At 43.9% G+C, this 27,114-nt stretch overlaps 1 protein-coding gene across 1 annotated transcript in view; it reads left to right on the top strand.

Moving 5' to 3' along the window:
* tmem45a (transmembrane protein 45a) overlaps positions 1-27,114 on the top strand; it is a 135,404-nt gene that overhangs the window by 96,226 nt on the left and 12,064 nt on the right. Inside the window, exons 2-4 of the mRNA XM_031822247.1 lie at positions 17,175-17,394; positions 23,144-23,356; positions 23,559-23,743. Of these exons, the coding sequence (XP_031678107.1) occupies positions 17,193-17,394; positions 23,144-23,356; positions 23,559-23,743 (600 nt within the window). The 5' untranslated portion in view covers positions 17,175-17,192. The remainder of the gene's footprint in view (positions 1-17,174; positions 17,395-23,143; positions 23,357-23,558; positions 23,744-27,114) is intronic.

Below are 27,114 nucleotides of genomic sequence, written 5' to 3'. Positions count from 1 at the left end.
TAGTTTTACTGTGCAGAGAGTCTAGTTCTTCAGTAGTTTTACTGTGTAGGGAGTCTATTCCATCAGTAGTTTTGCTGTGCAGAGAGTCTAGTGACTTGTCCATCAGTAGTTTTACTGTGTAGAGAGTCTAGTCCATCAGTAGTTTTACTGTGTAGAGAGTCTAGTCCATCAGTAGTTTTACTGTGTAGAGAGTCTAGTGACTTGTCCATCAGTAGTTTTACTGTGTAGAGAGTCTAGTCCATCAGTAGTTTTACTGTGTAGAGAGTCTAGTCCATCAGTAGTTTTACTGTGTAGAGAGTCTAGTCCATCAGTAGTTTTACTGTGTAGAGAGTCTAGTCCATCAGTAGTTTTACTGTGTAGAGAGTCTAGTCCATCAGTAGTTTTACTGTGTAGAGAGTCTAGTCCATCAGTAGTTTTACTGTGTAGAGAGTCTAGTCCATCAGTAGTTTTACTGTGTAGAGAGTCTAGTCCATCAGTAGTTTTACTGTGTAGAGAGTCTAGTCCATCAGTAGTTTTACTGTGTAGAGAGTCTAGTCCATCAGTAGTTTTACTGTGTAGAGAGTCTAGTCCATCAGTAGTTTTACTGTGTAGAGAGTCTAGTCCATCAGTAGTTTTACTGTGTAGAGAGTCTAGTCCATCAGTAGTTTTACTGTGTAGAGAGTCTAGTCCATCAGTAGTTTTACTGTGTAGAGAGTCTAGTGACTAGTCCATGAGTTGTTTTACTGTGTAGAGTATAGTTCTTCAGTAGTTTTACTGTGTAGGGAGTCTATTCCATCAGTAGTTTTGCTGTGCAGAGAGTCTAGTGACTTGTCCATGAGTTGTTTTACTGTATAGAGAGTCTAGTGACTTGTCCATCAGTAGTTTTACTGTGCAGTGTCTAGTCCATCAGTCGTTTTACTGTGCAGTGTCTAGTCCGTCAGTAGTTTCTGTGTACAGAGTCTAGTCCATCAGTAGTTTTACTGTATAGAGAGTCTAGTGACTTGTCCATCTGTAGTTTTACTGTGTAGAGAGTCTAGTCCATCAGTAGTTTTACTGTGCAGAGAGTCTAGTTCTTCAGTAGTTTTACTGTGTAGGGAGTCTATTCCATCAGTAGTTTTGCTGTGCAGAGAGTCTAGTGACTTGTCCATCAGTAGTTTTACTGTGTAGAGAGTCTAGTCCATCAGTAGTTTTACTGTGTAGAGAGTCTAGTCCATCAGTAGTTTTACTGTGTAGAGAGTCTAGTGACTTGTCCATCAGTAGTTTTACTGTGTAGAGAGTCTAGTCCATCAGTAGTTTTACTGTGTAGAGAGTCTAGTCCATCAGTAGTTTTACTGTGTAGAGAGTCTAGTCCATCAGTAGTTTTACTGTGTAGAGAGTCTAGTCCATCAGTAGTTTTACTGTGTAGAGAGTCTAGTCCATCAGTAGTTTTACTGTGTAGAGAGTCTAGTCCATCAGTAGTTTTACTGTGTAGAGAGTCTAGTCCATCAGTAGTTTTACTGTGTAGAGAGTCTAGTCCATCAGTAGTTTTACTGTGTAGAGAGTCTAGTCCATCAGTAGTTTTACTGTGTAGAGAGTCTAGTCCATCAGTAGTTTTACTGTGTAGAGAGTCTAGTCCATCAGTAGTTTTACTGTGTAGAGAGTCTAGTCCATCAGTAGTTTTACTGTGTAGAGAGTCTAGTCCATCAGTAGTTTTACTGTGTAGAGAGTCTAGTCCATCAGTAGTTTTACTGTGTAGAGAGTCTAGTGACTAGTCCATGAGTTGTTTTACTGTGTAGAGTATAGTTCTTCAGTAGTTTTACTGTGTAGGGAGTCTATTCCATCAGTAGTTTTGCTGTGCAGAGAGTCTAGTGACTAGTCCATCTGTTGTTTTACTGTGTTGAGACTCTAGTCCATCAGTAGTTTTACTGTGTAGAGAGTCTAGTGACTTGTCCATTTGTAGTTTTACTGTGTAGAGAGTCTAGTCCATCAGTAGTTTTACTGTGTAGAGAGTCTAGTCCATCAGTAGTTTTACTGTGTAGAGAGTCTAGTCCATCAGTAGTTTTACTGTGTAGAGAGTCTAGTCCATCAGTAGTTTTACTGTGTAGAGAGTCTAGTCCATCAGTAGTTTTACTGTGTAGAGAGTCTAGTCCATCAGTAGTTTTACTGTGTAGAGAGTCTAGTCCATCAGTAGTTTTACTGTGTAGAGAGTCTAGTGACTAGTCCATGAGTTGTTTTACTGTGTAGAGTATAGTTCTTCAGTAGTTTTACTGTGTAGGGAGTCTATTCCATCAGTAGTTTTGCTGTGCAGAGAGTCTAGTGACTAGTCCATCTGTTGTTTTACTGTGTTGAGACTCTAGTCCATCAGTAGTTTTACTGTGTAGAGAGTCTAGTGACTTGTCCATTTGTAGTTTTACTGTGTAGAGAGTCTAGTCCATCAGTAGTTTTACTGTGTAGAGAGTCTAGTCCATCAGTAGTTTTACTGTGTAGAGAGTCTAGTCCATCAGTAGTTTTACTGTGTAGAGAGTCTAGTCCATCAGTAGTTTTACTGTGTAGAGAGTCTAGTCCATCAGTAGTTTTACTGTGTAGAGAGTCTAGTCCATCAGTAGTTTTACTGTGTAGAGAGTCTAGTCCATCAGTAGTTTTACTGTGTAGAGAGTCTAGTCCATCAGTAGTTTTACTGTGTAGAGAGTCTAGTCCATCAGTAGTTTTACTGTGTAGAGAGTCTAGTCCATCAGTAGTTTTACTGTGTAGAGAGTCTAGTCCATCAGTAGTTTTACTGTGTAGAGAGTCTAGTCCATCAGTAGTTTTACTGTGTAGAGAGTCTAGTCCATCAGTAGTTTTACTGTGTAGAGAGTCTAGTCCATCAGTAGTTTTACTGTGTAGAGAGTCTAGTCCATCAGTAGTTTTACTGTGTAGAGAGTCTAGTCCATCAGTAGTTTTACTGTGTAGAGAGTCTAGTCCATCAGTAGTTTTACTGTGTAGAGAGTCTAGTCCATCAGTAGTTTTACTGTGTAGAGAGTCTAGTCCATCAGTAGTTTTTCCTCTTGTTTATCAGCTTCTGCTAAGTCTGTCTGTCTCTCAACTAATTATATTCATTCAAGGGAACAAAGGATGAAAGACTCAGGCTGTTTGAGATGTAAATAGACCAATTAATAGATATGCTGCGGTTGAATGACTGGGATCTCTTTATCCAGAGACATACAGTGCATTCGGAAAGTATTCAGACCCCTTTAGTTATTACACATTTTGTTACATTACACCTATTCTTAAATGTATTAAATTGTTTTCCCCCTCATTAATCTACAAACAATACTCCATATAATGACTATGCAAAAACAGATTTTTAGACATTTTTGTAAATTTATGTAAAAAAAACATTTTGGACTCAGTACTTTACTCAGTACTTTACTCAGTACTTTGTTGAAGCACCTTTGGCAGCGATTATAGCCTGGAGTCTTCTTGGGTGTGTGGAGCCACCCAGTAGCCTCCACCCATCCAGAAGTGAGCCAGCTTCGAAGTTCCTCTGTTTTTTCACCTGCCCAGGTGTTGATGAGTGATTTGGGGGCTTAACAGAGCTGTTTTTTAAAGTTTTTTAAACATATTTTTAAGAACATTCAAAACAAAAGTGAAAAGATATTAGACAACGATAGGACAAAGTGACAGTAACAGACGAGCGTAACAAAAATAAATAATAATAATTATTATATAAACAAACATACAATAAGGAAAAATATAACGAGACATTGGATCACCTGCCGTAGCCTACATATTATACATTACGTGTGAAACATTATGTGAGGATTATATATAGATTCAATCAATGAGATGTGGGGGGAGATTCTTCATATAGTCAATAAAAGGTTGCCAAATTCTGTAAAATGTCTTTAACTTATTCCTCAAGCAGTAAGTGATTTTCTCCAAAGGGATACAACTATTAACTTCCGATAGCCACATTGCAACTGGCAGGGAGGAATCCAATTTCCATTTCAAGGCAATACATTTCTTGGCAATCGCTAGCAATATTTCTGTTAGCTTTATAGTATGGCTTTGCCTAAGATTGGTGTTAGTAAAGTTACCCAGTAGACAGACCTCCGGGTCTAAAGGGAATGCAACCCTGTGAATTGAGGATATGGTATCGCATACCCCTGCCAGAAACCGTGTAGTTTTGAACACTGCCAAGTAGAATGGAGGAATGTTCCTTCATCTGAGCCACATCTAAAACATAGGGGGGAGATATCTGGGTTGAACTTGTGCAGTTTAGATGGGGTGATGTAGAGCTGATGGAGGAAATTAAACTGGATCAGTCTGTATCTGGAGTGGATGTATGTGGATGTAACACCATCCCTGCATAGGTCACTCCATAGATCCTCATCAAGATCAATACCCAGACCTTTTTCCCATCTAAGTCGGGGTTTATCTAGCCCAGGCACTGTTAGTCCTGACATAAGAGCATCGTATACACGGGAAATGGTTTTGAACAGTGGTTGGTCTGCGTGGCAGAGTTGTTCAATAGGTGACATCTTAGGTAGGTTCCATTGTCCCTTGAGAGTCACCCTAATAACGTTTCTTAGTTGTTGGTAGCTAAAGAAGTCCCTGTTAGGCAAGTGGTATTTCTGTTTCAGCTGATCAAAAGACATAAGAACTCCTTCCTCGTAACAATGTTCCAGAAGAGTGATCCCCCTTATCAGACCATGGTCTAAAGTTACTATTCTGGAAAAGCATAGGGATCAATCTATTGATCAGAATGTAGGACAGAATGTATGATTAAAGGGTTGTCTGTGATGGTTTTTATAGATTTTCTGTCCCATTTGTAAAACAAATCTGCCCCAGTGTCATCATTTACCTCAAGCTTTTCAATGTTCAACCATGAGGGAGAGGGACCATTGTCAAACCTCTGAGCCAGAAATTAACAGAGCTGTTTGGTTCTGGTCTCCTTTAACAGAGCTGTTTGGTTCTGGTCTCCTTTAACAGAGCTGTTTGGTTCTGGTCTCCTTTAACAGAGCTGATGGTTTCTGGTCTCCTTTAACAGAGCTGTTTGGTTCTGGTCTCCTTTAACAGAGCTGATGGTTTCTGGTCTCCTTTGACAGAGAACTGTTTGGTTCTGGTCTCCTTTAACAGAGGTGTTTGGTTCTGGTCTCCTTTAACAGAGCTGTTTGGTTCTGGTCTCCTTTAACAGAGCTGTTTGGTTCTGGTCTCCTTTAACAGAGCTGTTTGGTTCTGGTCTCCTTTAACAGAGCTGATGGTTTCTGGTCTCCTTTAACAGAGCTGTTTGGTTCTGGTCTCCTTTGACAGAGAACTGTTTGGTTCTGGTCTCCTTTAACAGAGCTGTTTGGTTCTGGTCTCCTTTAACAGAGCTGTTTGTTTCTGGTCTCCTTTAACAGAGCTGATGGTTTCTGGTCTCCTTTAACAGAGCTGTTTGGTTCTGGTCTCCTTTAACAGAGCTGTTTGGTTCTGGTCTCCTTTAACAGAGCTGATGGTTTCTGGTCTCCTTTAACAGAGCTGTTTGGTTCTGGTCTCCTTTGACAGAGAACTGTTTGGTTCTGGTCTCCTTTAACAGAGCTGATGGTTTCTGGTCTCCTTTAACAGAGCTGATGGTTTCTGGTCTCCTTTAACAGAGCTGTTTGGTTCTGGTCTCCTTTGACAGAGAACTGTTTGGTTCTGGTCTCCTTTAACAGAGTTGTTTGGTTCTGGTCTCCTTTAACAGAGCTGTTTGGTTCTGGACTCCTTTAACAGAGCTGTTTGTTTCTGGTCTCCTTTAACAGGGCTGATGGTTTCTGGTCTCCTTTAACAGAGCTGATGGTTTCTGGTCTCCTTTAACAGAGCTGTTTGGTTCTGGTCTCCTTTAACAGAGCTGTTTGGTTCTGGTCTCCTTTAACAGAGCTGATGGTTTCTGGTCTCCTTTAACAGAGCTGATGGTTTCTGGTCTCCTTTAACAGAGCTGTTTGGTTCTGGTCTCCTTTAACAGAGCTGATGGTTTCTGGTCTCCTTTAACAGGGCTGATGGTTTCTGGTCTCCTTTAACAGAGCTGATGGTTTCTGGTCTCCTTTAACAGAGCTGTTTGGTTCTGGTCTCCTTTAACAGAGCTGTTTGGTTCTGGTCGACCTTAACAGAGCTGATGGTTTCTGGGCTCCTTTAACAGAGCTGTTTGGTTCTGGTCTCCTTTAACAGAGCTGATGGTTTCTGGTCTCCTTTAACAGAGCTGATGGTTTCTGGTCTCCTTTAACAGAGCTGTTTGGTTCTGGTCTCCTTTAACAGAGCTGTTTGGTTCTGGTCTCCTTTAACAGAGCTGTTTGGTTCTGGTCTCCTTTAACAGAGCTGTTTGGTTCTGGTCTCCTTTAACAGAGCTGATGGTTTCTGGTCTCCTTTAACATAGCTGTTTGGTTCTGGTCTCCTTTAACAGAGCTGATGGTTTCTGGTCTCCTTTAACAGAGCTGTTTGGTTCTGGTCTCCTTTAACAGAGCTGATGGTTTCTGGTCTCCTTTAACAGAGCTGTTTGGTTCTGGTCTCCTTTAACAGAGCTGTTTGGTTCTGGTCTCCTTTAACAGAGCTGATGGTTTCTGGTCTCCTTTAACAGAGCTGATGGTTTCTGGTCTCCTTTAACAGAGCTGATGGTTACTGGTCTCCTTTAACAGAGCTGATGGTTTCTGGTCTCCTTTAACAGAGCTGATGGTTTCTAGTCTCCTTTAACAGAGCTGTTTGGTTCTGGTCTCCTTTAACATAGTTGTTTGGTTCTGGTCTCCTGACTATTTGGTATTTCCCATTATCGACATGCTTAGATGCTCAGGAGAAGCATGCTTGAATGTCTTTCTTCTACAACACAAACAATTCTCAACAGTTACTGAATGAGTGGCCGTACTGGTAATACCAATGTCTATCTATAGCAGCTATTCTCAAACTGGGGTACACACAATGCCTTTGGGGGTACACCAAATAAAAATGTGATTAAATCCCATTTTCAAACAGTCCGTTTAGATTTTCCAACGGGGCAATACATTTGGGAGAGGTTTTTTTCTCGCCTGAGTAGCCTCGTTTCACTAGCAAAAATAAAAATGAAACCATCTAGTGTTCAGCGAAATAACAACACAATGTCAAATACAGGTAGCCTAGTCAAATAATGAACATCAAATCACATTAACCATTGCTCTCTTGCGGGAATTCCACTAACGGTCCGTATGTAGCCGAACGTAGCTGTTGCTCATTCCTTTTGCTCGAAGATGGATAAATGGTTAAAAAAAGTAAGGCCCGCATCCATCGAGACACATACCAGCTCTACTGCTAGTACTTCTACTACCAGCAGTCCTACACCTGCACCTGTCGATAACACAAGTTGTTCTGCTTCCACGAGCACATCCAATGCTAGCCACAAATTACTATTCGACTTTCGAGTAGTAAGACATGTATAAAAGCAACAGATACCATTAATAAGAAGGGGCTAGAAGTGTCTTATATAGTGAGCTACTGAGAGGTTAGGACAGGCAAGCCCCATACTGTTGTGGAGGACTTCATTCATCCTGCTGCCACGGATATAGCTGGGACAATGCTGGGGGAAAAGACCAAAAAGACTATACAGACAATGCCTTCTTCAAACAACACTGTTTCACGACGCATCAGTGACATGGTAAGAGATGTTTTGAAACAATTACTGCTTCACATACAAGCCAGTGAATTCTATGCGTTACAGCTGGATGAGTCAACAGACGTGGCAGGCCTGGCACAGCTCCTGGTGTATGTTCGTTACGTTTACGGGGGGTCAATTAAGGAAGGCATCCTCTTCTGCAAACCACTGGAAACCAGGACAACAGGAGATGATATTTTTTAAAGTACTAGACAGTTTTGTGACATCAAATGGACTTTGGTGGTCAAGATGTGTTGGTATCTGTACTGATGGCGCAAAAGCGACAGGGAGACATAGTGGTAACACGCGTGCAAGCAGTTGCTCCCGACGCCACTTGGGTACACTGCAGCATCCACCGAGAGGCTCTTGCTGCCAAGGGAATGCCTGACTGCTTGAAAGACGTTTTGGACACTACAGTGAAAATGGTTAACTTTGTTAAAGCAAGGCCCCTGAACTCTCGTGTATTTTCTGCACTATGCAATGATATGATTAAGAAGTTGGAGTTCTTCTTTGTCTGCATTAACAAGGACAACACACAGGTCTTTCCATCATTGTATGATTTTTTGTGTACAAATAAACTCAAGCTTACGGACAATGTCAAATGTGATAAAGCGAAGCACCTGAGCAAGTTGGGTGCGCAATTACGCAGGTGCTTTCCCAAAACGGATGCCACAAACAACTGTATTCGTTATCTCTTTCATGCCCTGCCTCCAGTCCACTTACCGATATCTGAACAAGAGAGCCTCATCGAAATTGCAACAAGCAGTTCTGTGAAAATTGAATTTATTCAGAAGCCACTGCCAGATTTCTGGATTGGACTGCGCTCAGAGTATCCTCTTGGCAAATCGCGATGTTAAGACACTGAATCCCTTTGCAACCACGTACCTATGTGAGAGTGGATTCTCAGCCCTCACTGGCATGAAAACTAAATACAGGCACAGACTGTGTGTGGAAAATGATTTAAGACTGAGACTCTCTCCAATACAACCCAACATTGCAGAGTTATGTGCTTCCTTTCAAGCACACCCTTCTCATTAACCTGTGGTGAGTTATTCACACCCTTCTCATTAACCTGTGGTGAGTTATTCACATCCTTCTCATTAACCTGTGGTGAGTTATTCACATCCTTCTCATTAACCTGTGGTGAGTTATTCACACCCTTCTCATTAACCTGTGGTGAGTTATTCACACCCTTCTCATTAACCTGTGGTGAGTTATTCACACCCTTCTCATTAACCTGTGGTGAGTTATTCACACCCTTCTCATTAACCTGTGGTGAGTTATCCACACCCTTCTCATTAACCTGTGGTGAGTTATTCACAACCTTCTCATTAACCTGTGGTGAGTTATTCACACCCTTCTCATTAACCTGTGGTGAGTTATTCACACCCTTCTCATTAACCTGTGGTGAGTTATTCACACCCTTCTCATTAACCTGTGGTGAGTTATTCACACCCTTCTCATTAACCTGTGGTGAGTTATTCACACCCTTCTCATTAACCTGTGGTGAGTTATTCACACCCTTCTCATTAACCTGTGGTGAGTTATTCACACCCTTCTCATTAACCTGTGGTGAGTTATTCACACCCTTCTCATTAACCTGTGGTGAGTTATTCACACCCTTCTCATTAACCTGTGGTGAGTTATTCACACCCTTCTCAATAACCTGTGGTGAGTTATTCACACCCTTCTCATTAACCTGTGGTGAGTTATTCACACCCTTCTCATTAACCTGTGGTGAGTTATTCACACCCTTCTCATTAACCTGTGGTGAGTTATTCACACCCTTCTCATTAACCTGTGGTGAGTTATTCACACCCTTCTCATTAACCCGTGGTGAGTTATTCACACCCTTCTCATTAACCCGTGGTGAGTGATTCACACCCTTCTCATTAACCCGTGGTGAGTTATTCACACCCTTCTCATTAACCCGTGGTGAGTTATTCACACCCTTCTCATTAACCCGTGGTGAGTTATTCACACCCTTCTCATTAACCCGTGGTGAGTTATTCACAACCCTTCTCATTAACCCGTGGTGAGTTATTCACACCCTTCTCATTAACCCGTGGTGAGTTATTCACACCCTTCTCATTAACCCGTGGTGAGTTATTCACACCCTTCTCATTAACCCGTGGTGAGTTATTCACAACCCTTCTCATTAACCCGTGGTGAGTTATTCACACCCTTCTCATAACCCGTGGTGAGTTATTCACACCCTTCTCATTAACCCGTGGTGAGTTATTCACACCCTTCTCATTAACCGTGGTGAGTTATTCACACCCTTCTCATTAACCCGTGGTGAGTTATTCACACCCTTCTCATTAACCCGTGGTGAGTTATTCACACCCTTCTCATTAACCCGTGGTGAGTTATTCACACCCTTCTCATTAACCCGTGGTGAGTTATTCACACCCTTCTCATTAACCCGTGGTGAGTTATTCACACCCTTCTCATTAACCCGTGGTGAGTTATTCACACCCTTCTCATTAACCCGTGGTGAGTTTATTCACACCCTTCTCATTAACCTGTGGTGAGTTATTCACACCCTTCTCATTAACCTGTGGTGAGTTATTCACACCCTTCTCATTAACCTGTGGTGAGTTATTCACACCCTTCTCATTAACCTGTAGTGAGGTATTCACACCCTCCTCATTAACCTGTGGTGAGTTATTCACACCCTTCTCATTAACCTGTGGTGAGTTATTCACACCCTTCTCATTAACCTGTGGTGAGTTATTCACACCCTTCTCATTAACCTGTGGTGAGTTATTCACACCCTTCTCATTAACCTGTGGTGAGTTATTCACACCCTTCTCATTAACCTGTGGTGAGTTATTCACACCCTTCTCATTAACCTGTGGTGAGTTATTCACACCCTTCTCATTAACCTGTGGTGAGTTATTCACACCCTTCTCATTAACCTGTGGTGAGTTATTCACACCCTTCTCATTAACCTGTGGTGAGTTATTCACACCCTTCTCAATAACCTGTGGTGAGTTATTCACACCCTTCTCATTAACCTGTGGTGAGTTATTCACACCCTTCTCATTAACCTGTGGTGAGTTATTCACACCCTTCTCATTAACCTGTGGTGAGTTATTCACACCCTTCTCATTAACCTGTGGTGAGTTATTCACACCCTTCTCATTAACCTGTGGTGAGTTATTCACACCCTTCTCATTAACCTGTGGTGAGTTATTCACACCCTTCTCATTAACCTGTGGTGAGTTATTCACACCCTTCTCATTAACCTGTGGTGAGTTATTCACACCCTTCTCATTAACCTGTGGTGAGTTATTCACACCCTTCTCATTAACCCGTGGTGAGTTATTCACACCCTTCTCATTAACCCGTGGTGAGTTATTCACACCCTTCTCATTAACCCGTGGTGAGTTATTCACACCCTTCTCATTAACCCGTGGTGAGTTATTCACACCCTTCTCATTAACCCGTGGTGAGTTATTCACACCCTTCTCATTAACCCGTGGTGAGTTATTCACACCCTTCTCATTAACCCGTGGTGAGTTATTCACACCCTTCTCATTAACCTGTGGTGAGTTATTCACACCCTTCTCATTAACCCGTGGTGAGTTATTCACACCCTTCTCATTAACCTGTGGTGAGTTATTCACACCCTTCTCATTAACCTGTAGTGAGGTATTCACACCCTCCTCATTAACCTGTGGTGAGTTATTCACACCCTTCTCATTAACCTGTGGTGAGTTATTCACACCCTTCTCATTAACCTGTGGTGAGTTATTCACACCCTTCTCATTAACCTGTGGTGAGTTATTCACACCCTTCTCATTAACCTGTGGTGAGTTATTCACACCCTTCTCATTAACCTGTGGTGAGTTATTCACACCCTTCTCATTACCTGTGGTGAGTTATTCACACCCTTCTCATTAACCTGTGGTGAGTTATTCACACCCTTCTCATTAACCTGTGGTGAGTTATTCACACCCTTCTCATTAACCTGTGGTGAGTTATTCACACCCTTCTCAATAACCTGTGGTGAGTTATTCACACCCTTCTCATTAACCTGTGGGTGAGTTATTCACACCCTTCTCATTAACCTGTGGTGAGTTATTCACACCCTTCTCATTAACCTGTGGTGAGTTATTCACACCCTTCTCATTAACCTGTGGTGAGTTATTCACACCCTTCTCATTAACCTGTGGTGAGTTATTCACACCCTTCTCATTAACCTGTGGTGAGTTATTCACACCCTTCTCATTAACCTGTGGTGAGTTATTCACACCCTTCTCATTAACCTGTGGTGAGTTATTCACACCCTTCTCATTAACCCGTGGTGAGTTATTCACACCCTTCTCATTAACCCGTGGTGAGTTATTCACACCCTTCTCATTAACCCGTGGTGAGTTATTCACACCCTTCTCATTAACCCGTGGTGAGTTATTCACACCCTTCTCATTAACCCGTGGTGAGTTATTCACACCCTTCTCATTAACCCGTGGTGAGTTATTCACACCCTTCTCATTAACCCGTGGTGAGTTATTCACACCCTTCTCATTAACCCGTGGTGAGTTATTCACACCCTTCTCATTAACCTGTGGTGAGTTATTCACACCCTTCTCATTAACCCGTGGTGAGTTATTCACACCCTTCTCATTAACCCGTGGTGAGTTATTCACACCCTTCTCATTAACCTGTGGTGAGTTATTCACACCCTTCTCATTAACCCGTGGTGAGTTATTCACACCCTTCTCATTAACCTGTGGTGAGTTATTCACACCCTTCTCATTAACCTGTAGTGAGGTATTCACACCCTCCTCATTAACCTGTGGTGAGTTATTCACACCCTTCTCATTAACCTGTGGTGAGTTATTCACACCCTTCTCATTAACCTGTGGTGAGTTATTCACACCCTTCTCATTAACCTGTGGTGAGTTATTCACACCCTTCTCATTAACCTGTGGTGAGTTATTCACACCCTTCTCATTAACCTGTGGTGAGTTATTCACACCCTTCTCATTAACCTGTGGTGAGTTATTCACACCCTTCTCATTAACCTGTGGTGAGTTATTCACACCCCTTCTCATTAACCTGTGGTGAGTTATTCACACCCTTCTCATTAACCTGTGGTGAGTTATTCACACCCTTCTCAATAACCTGTGGTGAGTTATTCACACCCTTCTCATTAACCTGTGGTGAGTTATTCACACCCTTCTCATTAACCTGTGGTGAGTTATTCACACCCTTCTCATTAACCTGTGGTGAGTTATTCACACCCTTCTCATTAACCTGTGGTGAGTTATTCACACCCTTCTCATTAACCTGTGGTGAGTTATTCACACCCTTCTCATTAACCTGTGGTGAGTTATTCACACCCTTCTCATTAACCTGTGGTGAGTTATTCACACCCTTCTCATTAACCTGTGGTGAGTTATTCACACCCTTCTCATTAACCCGTGGTGAGTTATTCACACCCTTCTCATTAACCCGTGGTGAGTTATTCACACCCTTCTCATTAACCCGTGGTGAGTTATTCACACCCTTCTCATTAACCCGTGGTGAGTTATTCACACCCTTCTCATTAACCCGTGGTGAGTTATTCACACCCTTCTCATTAACCCGTGGTGAGTTATTCACACCCTTCTCATTAACCCGTGGTGAGTTATTCACACCCTTCTCATTAACCCGTGGTGAGTTATTCACACCCTTCTCATTAACCTGTGGTGAGTTATTCACACCCTTCTCATTAACCCTGTGGTGAGTTATTCACACCCTTCTCATTAACCTGTGGTGAGTTATTCACACCCTTCTCATTAACCTGTGGTGAGTTATTCACACCCTTCTCATTAACCTGTGGTGAGTTATTCACACCCTTCTCATTAACCCGTGGTGAGTTATTCACACCCTTCTCATTAACCCGTGGTGAGTTATTCACACCCTTCTCATTAACCCGTGGTGAGTTATTCACACCCTTCTCATTAACCCGTGGTGAGTTATTCACACCCTTCTCATTAACCCGTGGTGAGTTATTCACACCCTTCTCATTAACCCGTGGTGAGTTATTCACACCCTTCTCATTAACCCGTGGTGAGTTATTCACACCCTTCTCATTAACCCGTGGTGAGTTATTCACACCCTTCTCATTAACCCGTGGTGAGTTATTCACACCCTTCTCATTAACCCGTGGTGAGTTATTCACACCCTTCTCATTAACCTGTGGTGAGTTATTCACACCCTTCTCATTAACCCGTGGTGAGTTATTCACACCCTTCTCATTAACCTGTGGTGAGTTATTCACACCCTTCTCATTAACCTGTGGTGAGTTATTCACACCCTTCTCATTAACCTGTGGTGAGTTATTCACACCCTTCTCATTAACCTGTGGTGAGGTATTCACACCCTCCTCATTAACCTGTGGTGAGTTATTCACACCCTCCTCATTAACCTGTGGTGAGTTATTCACACCCTTCTCATTAACCTGTGGTGAGTTATTCACACCCTTCTCATTAACCTGTGGTGAGTTATTCACACCCTTCTCATTAACCTGTGGTGAGTTATTCACACCCTTCTCATTAACCTGTGGTGAGTTATTCACACCCTTCTCATTAACCTGTGGTGAGTTATTCACACCCTTCTCATTAACCTGTGGTGAGTTATTCACACCCTTCTCATTAACCTGTGGTGAGTTATTCACACCCTTCTCATTAACCTGTGGTGAGTTATTCACACCCTTCTCATTAACCTGTGGTGAGTTATTCACACCCTTCTCATTAACCTGTGGTGAGTTATTCACACCCTTCTCAATAACCTGTGGTGAGTTATTCACACCCTTCTCAATAACCTGTGGTGAGTTATTCACACCCTTCTCATTAACCTCTGGTGAGTTATTCACACCCTTCTCATTAACCTGTGGTGAGTTATTCACACCCTTCTCATTAACCTGTGGTGAGTTATTCACACCCTTCTCATTAACCTTTGGTGAGTTATTCACACCCTTCTCATTAACCGTGGTGAGTTATTCACACCCTTCTCATTAACCCGTGGTGAGTTATTCACACCCTTCTCATTAACCCGTGGTGAGTTATTCACACCCTTCTCATTAACCCGTGGTGAGTTATTCACACCCTTCTCATTAACCCGTGGTGAGTTATTCACACCCTTCTCATTAACCCGTGGTGAGTTATTCACACCCTTCTCATTAACCCGTGGTGAGTTATTCACACCCTTCTCATTAACCCGTGGTGAGTTATTCACACCCTTCTCATTAACCTGTGGTGAGTTATTCACACCCTTCTCATTAACCTGTGGTGAGTTATTCACACCCTTCTCATTAACCTGTGGTGAGTTATACACACCCTTCTCATTAACCTGTGGTGAGTTATTCACACCCTTCTCATTAACCTGTGGTGAGTTATTCACACCCTTCTCATTAACCTGTGGTGAGTTATTCACACCCTTCTCATTAACCTGTGGTGAGTTATTCACACCCTTCTCATTAACCTGTGGTGAGGTATTCACACCCTCCTCATTAACCTGTGGTGAGGTATTCACACCCTTCTCATTAACCTGTGGTGAGTTATTCACACCCTTCTCATTAACCTGTGGTGAGTTATTCACACCCTTCTCATTAACCTGTGGTGAGTTATTCACACCCTTCTCATTAACCTGTGGTGAGTTATTCACACCCTTCTCATTAACCTGTGGTGAGTTATTCACACCCTTCTCATTAACCTGTGGTGAGGTATTCACACCCTCCTCATTAACCTGTGGTGAGTTATTCACACCCTTCTCATTAACCTGTGGTGAGTTATTCACACCCTTCTCATTAACCTGTGGTGAGTTATTCACACCCTTCTCATTAACCTGTGGTGAGTTATTCACACCCTTCTCATTAACCTGTGGTGAGTTATTCACACCCTTCTCATTAACCTGTGGTGAGTTATTCACACCCTTCTCATTAACCTGTGGTGAGTTATTCACACCCTTCTCATTAACCTGTGGTGAGTTATTCACACCCTTCTCATTAACCTGTGGTGAGTTATTCACACCCTTCTCATTAACCTGTGGTGAGTTATTCACACCCTTCTCATTAACCTGTGGTGAGTTATTCACACCCTTCTCATTAACCTGTGGTGAGTTATTCACACCCTTCTCATTAACCTGTGGTGAGTTATTCACACCCTTCTCATTAACCTGTGGTGAGTTATACACACCCTTCTCATTAACCTGTGGTGAGTTACTCACACCCTTCTCATTAACCTGTGGTGAGTTATTCACACCCTTCTCATTAACCTGTGGTGAGTTATTCACACCCTTCTCATTAACCTGTGGTGAGTTATTCACACCCTTCTCATTAACCTGTGGTGAGGTATTCACACCCTCCTCATTAACCTGTGGTGAGTTATTCACACCCTTCTCATTAACCTGTGGTGAGTTATTCACACCCTTCTCATTAACCTGTGGTGAGTTATTCACACCCTTCTCATTAACCTGTGGTGAGTTATTCACACCCTTCTCATTAACCTGTGGTGAGTTATTCACACCCTTCTCATTAACCTGTGGTGAGGTATTCACACCCTCCTCATTAACCTGTGGTGAGTTATTCACACCCTTCTCATTAACCTGTGGTGAGTTATTCACACCCTTCTCATTAACCTGTGGTGAGTTATTCACACCCTTCTCATTAACCTGTGGTGAGTTATTCACCATTTTTTGATGAACAACTAATGTTTTATATGTAAGATGTTAGTTTTTTTTTTTTTTTACCTTTATTTAACCTTTATTTAACCTTTATTTAACCAGGCAAGTCAGTTAAGACAAATTCTTATTTTCAATGACGGCCTAGGAACAGTGGGTTAACTGCCTGCTCAGGGGGCAGAACGACAGATTTGTAGCTTGTCAACTCGGGGATTCGAACTTGCAACCTTTCGGTTACTAGTCCAACACTCTAACCACTAGGCTACCCTGCCGATTGCTTTGTATGTTTCTATTTTTTGTTTGGTCAGGGTGTGATGTGGGTGGGCATTCTATGTTTGTATGTCTAGGTTTTGTATTTCTATGTTTTGGCCGGGTATGGTTGTCAATCAGGAACAGCTGTCTTTCGTTGTCTCTGATTGAGAACCATACTTAGGTAGCCTGTTTTCCCACTGTTAGTTGTGGGTGGTTATTTTCTGTTTAGTGTTTCGGCGATTCTTTTTGTTAGTTTGTATTCAGTGTTCAGTCAGAATAAATAATATGAACATGTACCACGCTGCACCTTGGTCTTCACCTTCTTCTAATGAAAGTTGTTACAATTCTTGATTATTATTATTTGTGCCCTGGTCCTATAAGAGCTCTTTGTTCCTACGAGCCGGGTTGTGACAAAAACTCACAATCATTCTTATGTTTAATAAATGTATCGTATAGTGTGTGTGTGGCAGGCTTACAATGATGGCAAAAAAACAACATTTGAGAGTGCGACCCTGGTGCTAGAGGGGGTACACAGCTGGAGTTTGAATGTTTGAAGGGATACGGGATTATAAAAAGTTTGAACCACTAACACCACATTTCTTGTTGCCCAATCTAAGAATAAGATACTTTTCTCATCACCAGATGACCGTCCGTCCACCCTCTCTCTGTGTTCCAGGTATTCCAGTGAAGGATTATGGGTAGTTTTAAGGGCCATGCATTGCCAGGTAGTTTCTTCCTGATCGCGGGTCTGTGGTGGGCAGGAAAGTACTCTCTATGGTACGCCACCCTCAGGAACAAGAGTCTGGGCTCCACCTCCACCCGCCTGGCCAGCCGATCCACACAGCGCCGCCTGGAAGTCATCGAGGGATCAGTCACCCTCTTCTTCTCCGTGGTTGGTGAGCATCAACACCCTGAGCATCCACATTATATGTTTTTTTTTATCACTTTGATGCAATTTTCACAACACTTAGTACAAAACTCAAAACAGATCATCAAAAAGGCACATTTTTTTCGGGATATCCAATTGGTAGTTCTGATCTTGTCTCATCTCTGCAATTCCCCTGCGGACTCAGGAGAGGTGAACGTCGAGGGCCATGCATCCTCCGAAACACGACCCTGCCTAGCCACACTGCTTCTTGACACACTGTTCGCTTAACACGGAAGCCAGCCGCACCAATGTGTCGGAGGAAACACCATCCGAATCAGCTTGCAGGTTCCCGGCCCGCCACAGCACAATGAGACCCCGGCCAAACCCTCCCCTATCCCAGACGACGCTGGGCCAATTGTGTGCCACCCCATGTGTCTCCCAGTCACGGCCGGCCGTGACACAGCCTGGGATCGAACCTGTGGCTGTAGTGGCGCCTCAACACTGCGATGCAGTGCCTTAGACCGCTGCACCACTCGGGAGGCCCAACATTTTCAATTGACTACGTGCAACACACAAAATTATACAGTTACTTTTTCATTCAACTTAGTCAGTATTTAATCTTGAAATACATGTTTTACATTGCAATACGTGTTCATATAAACACAATGAGATGCTCACTTTTGATATGATTCTCTTTTGTTAAAAATATTTTACTATTACTTAAACGTTTGGTAAACTTATAGATTTGACATGTAAACTGGTTTGTCCACTACAGATTATGATAACTACTACTACTAATGAAAATATATGTATGTAAAGTAGTAACATAACAAGTATGATATACAGTGGTAAGAAAAAGTATGTGAACCCTTTGGAATTACCTGGATTTCTGCATAAATTGGTCATCAAATTTCATCTGTTCTTCAAGTCACAACAATAGATAAACATAGTATGCTTAAACTAATAACACACAAATTATTGTATTTTTCTTTTCTATATTGAATACATAATTTAAACATTCACAGTGTAGGTTGGAAAAAGTGTGTGAACCCCTAGGCTAATGACTTCTCCAAAAGCTAATTGGAGTCAGGAGTCAGCTAACCTGGAGTCCAATCAATGAGATTGGAGATGTTGGTTAGAGTGGCCTTGCCCTATAAAAAACACTCACAAAATGTGAGTTTCCTAGTCACAAGAAGCATTGCCTGATGTGTACCATGCCTTGAACAAAAGAGATATCAGAAGCCGTAAGATTAAGAATTGTTGACTTGCATAAAGCTGGAAAGGGTTACAAAAGTATCTCTAAAAGCCTTGATGTTCATCAGTCCACGGTAAGACAAATTGTCTATAAATGGAGAAAGTTCAGCACTGTTGCTACTCTCCCTATGAGTGGCCGTCCTGCAAAGATGACTGCAAGAGCACAGCGCAGAATGCTCAATGTGGTTAAGAAGAATCCTAGAGTGCCAGCTAAAGACTTACAGAAATCTCTGGAACATGGTAACATCTCTGTTGACAAGTCTACAATGCATAAAACACTAAACAAGCATGGTGTTCATGGGAGGACACCATGGAAGAAGCCACGGCTGTCCCCCAAAAAATAATTTCTGCACCTCTGAAGTTTGCAAAAGTGCACCTGGATATTCTACAGCGCTACTGATAAAATATTATGTGGACAGATGAAACAACAGTTGAGTTGTTTGGAAGGAACACACAATAGTATGTGTGGAGAGCACACCAATTTCGAAACCTCATCCCAACTGTAAAGTATGGTGGAGGGGGCATCATGGTTTGGATCTGATTTGCTGCCTCAGGATAGCTTGCTTTCATCGATGGAAAAATGTATTCCCAAGTTTATCAACAACTGTTGGCGCAATTATTAGAAAATGGAAGAAGTTCAAGATGACGGTCAATCACCCTCTGTCTGGGGCTCCATGCAAGATCACAACTCGTGGTGCATCAATGATCATGAGGAAGGTGAGGGATCAGCCCAGAACTACACGGCAGGACCTGGTCAATGACCTGAAGAGAGCTGGGACCACAGTCTCAAAGAAAACCATTAGTAACACACTACTCCGTCATGGATTAAAATCCTGCAGCGCACGCAAGTTCCCCCTGCTCAAGCCAGTGCATGTCCAGGCCCGTCTGAAGTTTGCCAAAGACCATCTGGGTGATCCAGAGGAGGAATGGGAGAAGGTCATGTGGTCTGATGAGACAAAAATAGAGCTTTTTGGTCTAAACTCCACTCGCCGTGTTTGGAGGAAGAAGAAGGATGAGTACAACCCCAAGAACACCATCCCAACCGTGAAGCATGGAGGTGGAAACATAATTCTTTGGGGATGCTTTTCTGCAAAGGGGACAGGACGACTGCACCGTATTGAGGGCAGGATGGATGGGGCCAAGTATCGCGAGATCTTGGCCAAAACCCTCCTTCCCTCAGTAAGAGCATTGAAGATGGGTCGTGGCTGGGTCTTCCAGCATGACAACGACCCGAAACACACAGCCAGGGCAACTAAGGAGTGGCTCCGTAAGAAGCATCTCAAGGTCCGGGAGTGGCCAGTCTCCAGACCTGAACCCAATAGAAAATCTTTGGAGGGAGCTGAAAGTCCGTATTGCCCAGCGACAGCCCCGAAACCTGAAGGATCTGGAGAAGGTCTGTATGGAGGAGTGGGCCAAAATCCCTGCTGCAGTATGTGCAAACCTGGTCAAGAACTACAGGAAACATATGATCTCTGTAATTGCAAACAAAGGTTACTGTACCAAATATTAAGTTCTGCTTTTCTGATGTATCAAATACTTATGTCATGCAACAAAATGCAAATGAATGACTTAAAAATCATAATTTTTGTTTTAGATTCTGTCTCTCACAGTTGAAGTGTACCTATGATAACAATTACAGACCTCTACATGCTTTGTAAGTAGGAAAACCTGCAAAATCGGCAGTGTATCAAATCTCCCCACTGTATATGGCGTCAAATCAAATTCTATTGGTCGCATAAACATAAACGTCCCCTTTTCAGGACCCTGTCTTTCAAAGATAATTTGTAAAAATCCAAATAACTTCACAGATCTTCATTGTAAAGGGTTTAAACACTGTTCAATGAACCATAAACAATTAATGAACATGCACCTGTGGAACTGTCGATAAGACACGTATCAGCTTCCAGACGGTAGGTATTTAAGGTCACAGTTATGAAAACCTGGGACACTAAAGAGGCATTTCTACTGACTCTGAAAAGCACCAATAGAAAGATGCCCAGGGTCCCTGCTCATCTGCGTGAACGTGCCTTAGGCTGCAAGGAGGCATGAGGACTGCAGATGTAGTCAGGGCAATAAATTGCAATGTCCGTACTGTGAGACGCCTAAGACAGCGCTACAGGGAGACAGGATGGACAGCTGATCATCCTCGCAGTGGCAGACCACGTGTAACAACATCTGCATAGGATCGATACATCCGAACATCACACCTGTGGGACAGGTACAGGATGGCAACAACAACTACCGAGTTACACCAGGAATCTCTCCATCTGTGCTCAGACTGTACGCAATAGGCTGAGAGAGGCTGGACTGAGAGCTTGTAGACCTGTTGTAAGGTCACCGGCAACAGTGTCGCCTATGGGCACAAACCCACCATCGGTGGACCAAACAGGACTGGCAAAAAGTGCTCTTCACTCCAGGGTTGATGGTCGGATTCACATTTATCGTCGAAGGAATGAGCGTTACACCGAGGTGTCTGGTTAGACTGTAAACTCTCCTTCCAGCCTCACATTAAGCATCTCCAATTCAAAATTAAATCTAGAATCGGCTTCCTATTTCGCAACAAAGAATCCTTCACTCATGCTGCCAAACATACCCTCTTAAAACTGACTATCCTACCGATCCTCGACTTCGGCGATGTCATTTATAAAATAGCCTCCAACACTACTCAGCAAATTGGATGCAGTCTATTACAATGCCATCCGTTTTGTCACCAAAGCCCCTTATACTATCCACCACTGCGACCTGTATGCTCTCGTTGGCTTGCCCTCACTTCATATTCGGCGCCAAACCCACTGGCTCCAGGTCATCTACAAGTCTTTGCTAGGTAAAGCACCGCCTTATCTCAGCTCACTGGTCACCATAGCAGCACCCACCCGTAGCACGCGCTCCAGCAGGTATATTTCACTGGTCACCCCCAAAGCCTATTCCTTCATTGGCCGCCTCTCCTTCCAGTTCTCTGCTGCGGGTTCCCTCTCCAGAGGCTGGCCAATATCCTCATCTACGTCCCAAAACATGGGGCCAACGATACTGTATGACGGAATGATGGGCTGGAGGGTACCTACAGGACTCTCAGCCGGCATGGAACCACAAGGTAAGGGAAAGCAGGTCTTCCATCATCCTGGTGCCCAGGCTGTGATTTTCATCCTCGACCAGGGTATTGGTGGGGTTATGACGTTGGAGCCATGGAAGGCAGAGGATGACTTTGTGAACGGGTGTAGTGATGATGAGGAAGGGAAGGCTTTCTTGGTGCAAGGGCCCCATGGTGAGAGTGAGGGTGAGTTGGGCTGTGATGTGCGTGATAGTGCTGGATCCCATTGGTCGATTATCCAGGGCTTGGACTGGAAAAGGAGTGGAAAGCTGGTATGAAGTGATGTTCAGGGAGGAGACGGGGGTCAATGAAATTCCCTGTGGCACTGGAGTCCACTAGAGCTGTAGAGACAACACATGAGGGACAGCCAGCCAGTGAAGGGAACCAGGAAGGGTTTGCCGGAAAACGATTATGAAGGACACGACTATCCTGGGAGACGGATGATCACGGGGCAATCCCATTGCCCCAGACGACACAGGACACAGCTGGAGCTGGTGCCGCATCTGACCGCAATAGGAACACAGCCCCAGCTGTCTCTGGTGACGATGCTCTGCCGCAGAGAAGTGTATGACCCCTATCTCCATGGGTTCAGGCTCTGCCTTGAGACGGCCAAAGGTGGAGGACGAGGGACGAAGGAGTTGCCGGCGCTCCTAAAGTAGGTTGCCCAGACAGGTGGCCATTGCGAAGAGTGCATCCAAGGAAAGGTTGCTGTCCCTGTATGCCAACTCTGTCTGGACCTCCACACGCAGTCCCCTATGAAATAGGGTGCAGAGCACCGGTTGGTTCCATCTGTTGGAGGCTGCCACGGTCCGGAAGGTGAGGGTGTACTCTGCAGCAGTCTGGGCACCCTGCCGGAGTTGGAATATTCGCTGACCTGCTACTCTGCTGGGACGACTTGAGGTAAAAGGCCCTCCACTTGTTGTAGGTGAATCCTCTCGGGTGGTGTCAAGGCGGTGGAGGACGCAGAGTACCATCCATAGCCGCAACCAGTTGCGCCAGCTGATCGGGATGTTGACAGAGTAGGTGTCCCTGTTCACCGACCGTCTGGGAGATGTCTTTATCTTCTGCTGCTTCCATAATTCGTGAGGCAGTATTCTGTCACGTATACGCCATGAGTCAGGAAGCAGATGCAGAAGGTGAGTTTAATAATGAAGAATGCAGATTAAAAAACATGAGAAGAGTACAGAACGTGAATGAAAACAAACCAATAATGCCTGATGACTGAGGCTACTGAAGGCTAATAAAGGGAAGGTAATCAAGATGATGATGAAGTCCAGGTGTGTGTAATGATGGACCGGTGGTTAGTAGACCAGTGACATTGAGTGCTGGAGAGGGGGAGCGGCGTGACAGTATCTTACATAAATGAGACGTTTCTAAAAGACCAAGGATCTTTTCTCTGAGACGTTTAAGAGAATCCTGACGTTCTGTTTTTCAGGGATGCTGGCAGAGCAGTTTGTAGCAGACGGTCCACGGCTGCACCTGTATGACTACAGCGAGCATCACTGGGACAGACTGCATAACTGGCAGCACTCCACCATGTACCTCTTCTTTGGCTTGGCTGGAGCCATGTCTCTGATTGTACACACCACCGACGCTGCTCCACTGGCCCTCGACAGACTAATGCTGGCCATCGCCTTCTTCATAGAAGGTAATAGGTCTGGGCAGGTGGGGGAGATGGAGATGTCCTGAGGTAATAGGCTTTGGTAATTAGTTAGCTAGCTCACATGCAGTGTTACAGCCATAGAAATCGAATCACCACTAGAAATGGACATCTCTATTCAAGTTAATGGGGCTGTAATGCGTGGACCGGCGCACCAACGCACTACTGATGTTTATTCTGTGTTTCCCAGGGTTCCTTTTCCTGTACCACCTCCACGGCAGAGCCATGCTAGATGTCCATGTTCACCAGCTGCTGCTGTTCTGTGTGTTTGGAGAGGCCATGGTGTCCTTTCTGGAGGTGTTCCACAGAGGAAACATGCTGCTGGAGCTCCTGAGAGCATCACTCACCATCCTGCAGGGGAGCTGGTTCTGGCAGGTCAGTCATTGAGTCATTGTCTGTCTCTCTAGGGAGGGGGGGGGGGTTGTGGAGCTGGTTCAGGCAGGTCAGTCATTGAGTCATTGTCTGTCTCTCTAGGGAGGGGGGGGGGGGTTATGGAGCTGGTTCTGGCAGGTCAGTCATTGAGTCATTGTCTGTCTCTCTAGAGAGGGGGGGGGGGGGTTATGGAGCTGGTTCTGGCAGGTCAGTCATTGAGTCATTGTCTGTCTCTCTAGGGGGGGGGGGGGTTATGGAGCTGGTTCTGGCAGGTCAGTCATTGAGTCATTGTCTGTCTCTCTAGAGGGGGGGGGGGGGGTTAGGGAGCTAGATATTTTTTGTTGTTGTTGATAGATTTCACCTTTTTAACCAGGTAGGCAAGTTGAGAACAAGTTCTCATTTACAACTGCGACCTGCTCAAGATAATGCAAAGCAGTTTGACACATACAACAACAGAGTTACACATGGAGTAAAACAAACATACAGTCAATAATACAGTAGAAAATAAGTCTATATACAATGTGAGCAAATGAGGTGAGATAAGGGAGGTAAAGGCAAAAAAAGGCCATGGTGGCAAAGTAAATACAATATAGAAAGTAAAACACTGGAATGGTATATTTGCAGTGAAAGAAAGTGCAAAGTAGAAATAGACATAATGGGGTGCAAAGGAGCAAAATAAATAAATAAATACAGTAGGGGAAGAGGTAGTTGTTTGGGCTAAATTATAGTGGGCTATGTATAGGTGCAGTAATCTGTGAGCTGCTCTGACAGCTGGTGCTTAAAGCTAGTGAGGGAGATAAGTGTTTCCAGTTTCAGAGATTTGTGTAGTTCGTTCAAGTCACTGGCAGCAGAGAACTGGAAGGAGAGGCGGCCAAAGGAAGAATTGGTTTTGGGGGTGACCAGAGAGATATACCTGCTCGAATGCGTGCTTCAGGTGGGTGCTGCTGTGGTGACCAGCGAGCTGAGATAAGGGGGGACTTTACCTAGCAGGGTGTTGTAGATGACCTGGAGCCAGTGGGTTTGGCGACGAGTATGAAGCGAGGGCCAGCCAACGAGAACGTACAGGTCGCAGTGGTGGGTAGTGTATGGGGCTTTGGTGACAAAACGGATGGCGTTGTGATAGACTGCATCCAATTTATTAAGTAGGGTATTGGAGGCTATTTTGTAAATGACATCGCCGAAGTCGAGGATCGGTAGGATGGTCAGTTTTACGAGGGTATGTTTGGCAGCATGAGTGAAGGATGCTTTGTTGCGAAATAGGACGCCGATTCTAGATTTAACTTTGGATTGGAGATGTTTGATGTGAGTCTGGAAGGAGAGTTTACAGTCTAACCCGACACCTAGGTATTTGTAGTTGTCCACATATTCTAAGTCAGAGCCGTCCAGAGTAGTGATGCTGGATGGGCGGGCAGGTGCAGGCAGCGATCGGTTGAAGAAAATATACAAAAATATATATAAGGAAGAGGATGCCAATTGGGATGCACAGACTATTTCTCTCTCGTGTGTGTGTGTTCATGTATGTACTTGATACAGAGTTGTAGAGTAAGAGGACTAGTTGATAAAGGACCATAAGCTCTAATCAAACACTCTATAACAGCATTCTGATGTTAAAGTCCCTAATTCATTGTGTTTGTCACAGCTAGCATCATCTCATCTCCCCTTCAGGTTATGGACACTGTACTGTATATGTTGTGGGGACACATGATTCCAATGTCTATTTAGTAGAGCACAAATTGATCTCCTGAACACTAAATCATGGTAGATAGGTCTACTTCCACTAAACCTGGGTAGATAGCCCTACTTATACTAAATCATGGTAGATAGCCCTACTTCCACTAAACCTGGGTAGACAGCCCTACTTCCACTAAACCTGGGTAGATAGCCCTACTTCCACTAAACCTGGGTAGATAGCCCTACTTCCACTAAACCTGGGTAGATAGCCCTACTTCCACTAAACCTGGGTAGATAGCCCTACTTCCACTAAACCTGGGTAGATAGGCCTACTTCCACTAAACCTGGGTAGACAGGCCTACTTCCACTAAACCTGGGTAGATAGCCCTACTTCCACTAAACCTGGGTAGATAGCCCTACTTCCACTAAACCTGGGTAGATAGGCCTACTTCCACTAAACCTGGGTAGACAGGCCTACTTCCACTAAACCTGGGTAGACAGCCCTACTTCCACTAAACCTGGGTAGATAGCCCTACTTCCACTAAACCTGGGTAGATGGGCCTACTTCCACTAAACCTGGGTAGACGGGCCTACTTCCACTAAACCTGGGTAGATGGGCCTACTTCCACTAAACCTGGGTAGACGGCCCTACTTCCACTAAACCTGGGTAGACGGCCCTACTTCCACTAAACCTGGGTATATAGCCCTACTTCCACTAAACCTGGGTAGATAGGCCTACTTCCACTAAACCTGGGTAGATAGGCCTACTTCCACTAAACCTGGGTAGATAACCCTACTTCCACTAAACCTGGGTATATAGCCCTACTTCCACTAAACCTGGGTAGATAGGCCTACTTCCACTAAACCTGGGTAGACAGCCCTACTTCCACTAAACCTGGGTATATAGCCCTACTTCCACTAAACCTGGGTATATAGCCCTACTTCCACTAAACCTGGGTATATAGCCCTACTTCCACTAAACCTGGGTAGATAGGCCTACTTCCACTAAACCTGGGTAGATAGGCCTACTTCCACTAACCCTACAGTGGCTTGTGAAAGTATTCACCCCCTTGGCATTTTTCCTATTTGTTGCCTTACAACCTCGAATCAAAATGTGTTTTTGGGGGGTTTGTATCATTTGATTTACATAACATGCCTACCACTTTGAAGTGGCAAAATTTTTGTCAATACTTTGTAGAGCCACCTTTTGCAGCAATTACAGCTGCAAGTCTCTTGGGGTACGTCTCTATAGGCTTGGCACATCTAGCCACTGGGATGTTTGCCCATTCTTCAAGGTAAAACTGCTCCAAGTCCTTGTTGGATGGGTTCCGCTGGTGTACAGCAATCTTAAAGTCATACCACAGATTCTCAATTGGATTGAGGTCTGGGCTTTGACTAGGCCATTACAAGACATTTAAATGTTTCCCCTTAAACCACTTGAGTGTTGCTTTAGCAGTATGGTTAGGGTCATTGTCCTGCTGGAAGATTAACCTCCGTCTCAGTCTCCAATCTCTGGAAAAATGAAACAGGTTTCCCCTCAAGAATTTCCCTGCATTTGGCTCCATCCATCATTCCTTCAATTCTGACCTGTTTCCCAGTCCCTGACTATGAAAACATCCCCACAGCATGATGCTGCCACCACCATGCTCCACTTTGCAGCTCCTTCAGGGTTATCTTTGGTATCTTTGTTGTCTCTCTGATTA

The sequence above is a fragment of the Oncorhynchus kisutch genome, linkage group LG4 (assembly GCF_002021735.2).
Source record: "Oncorhynchus kisutch isolate 150728-3 linkage group LG4, Okis_V2, whole genome shotgun sequence".
In the NCBI taxonomy this organism is placed as follows: domain Eukaryota; kingdom Metazoa; phylum Chordata; class Actinopteri; order Salmoniformes; family Salmonidae; genus Oncorhynchus; species Oncorhynchus kisutch.
This window is presented reverse-complemented; position numbering and strand designations above follow the sequence as displayed.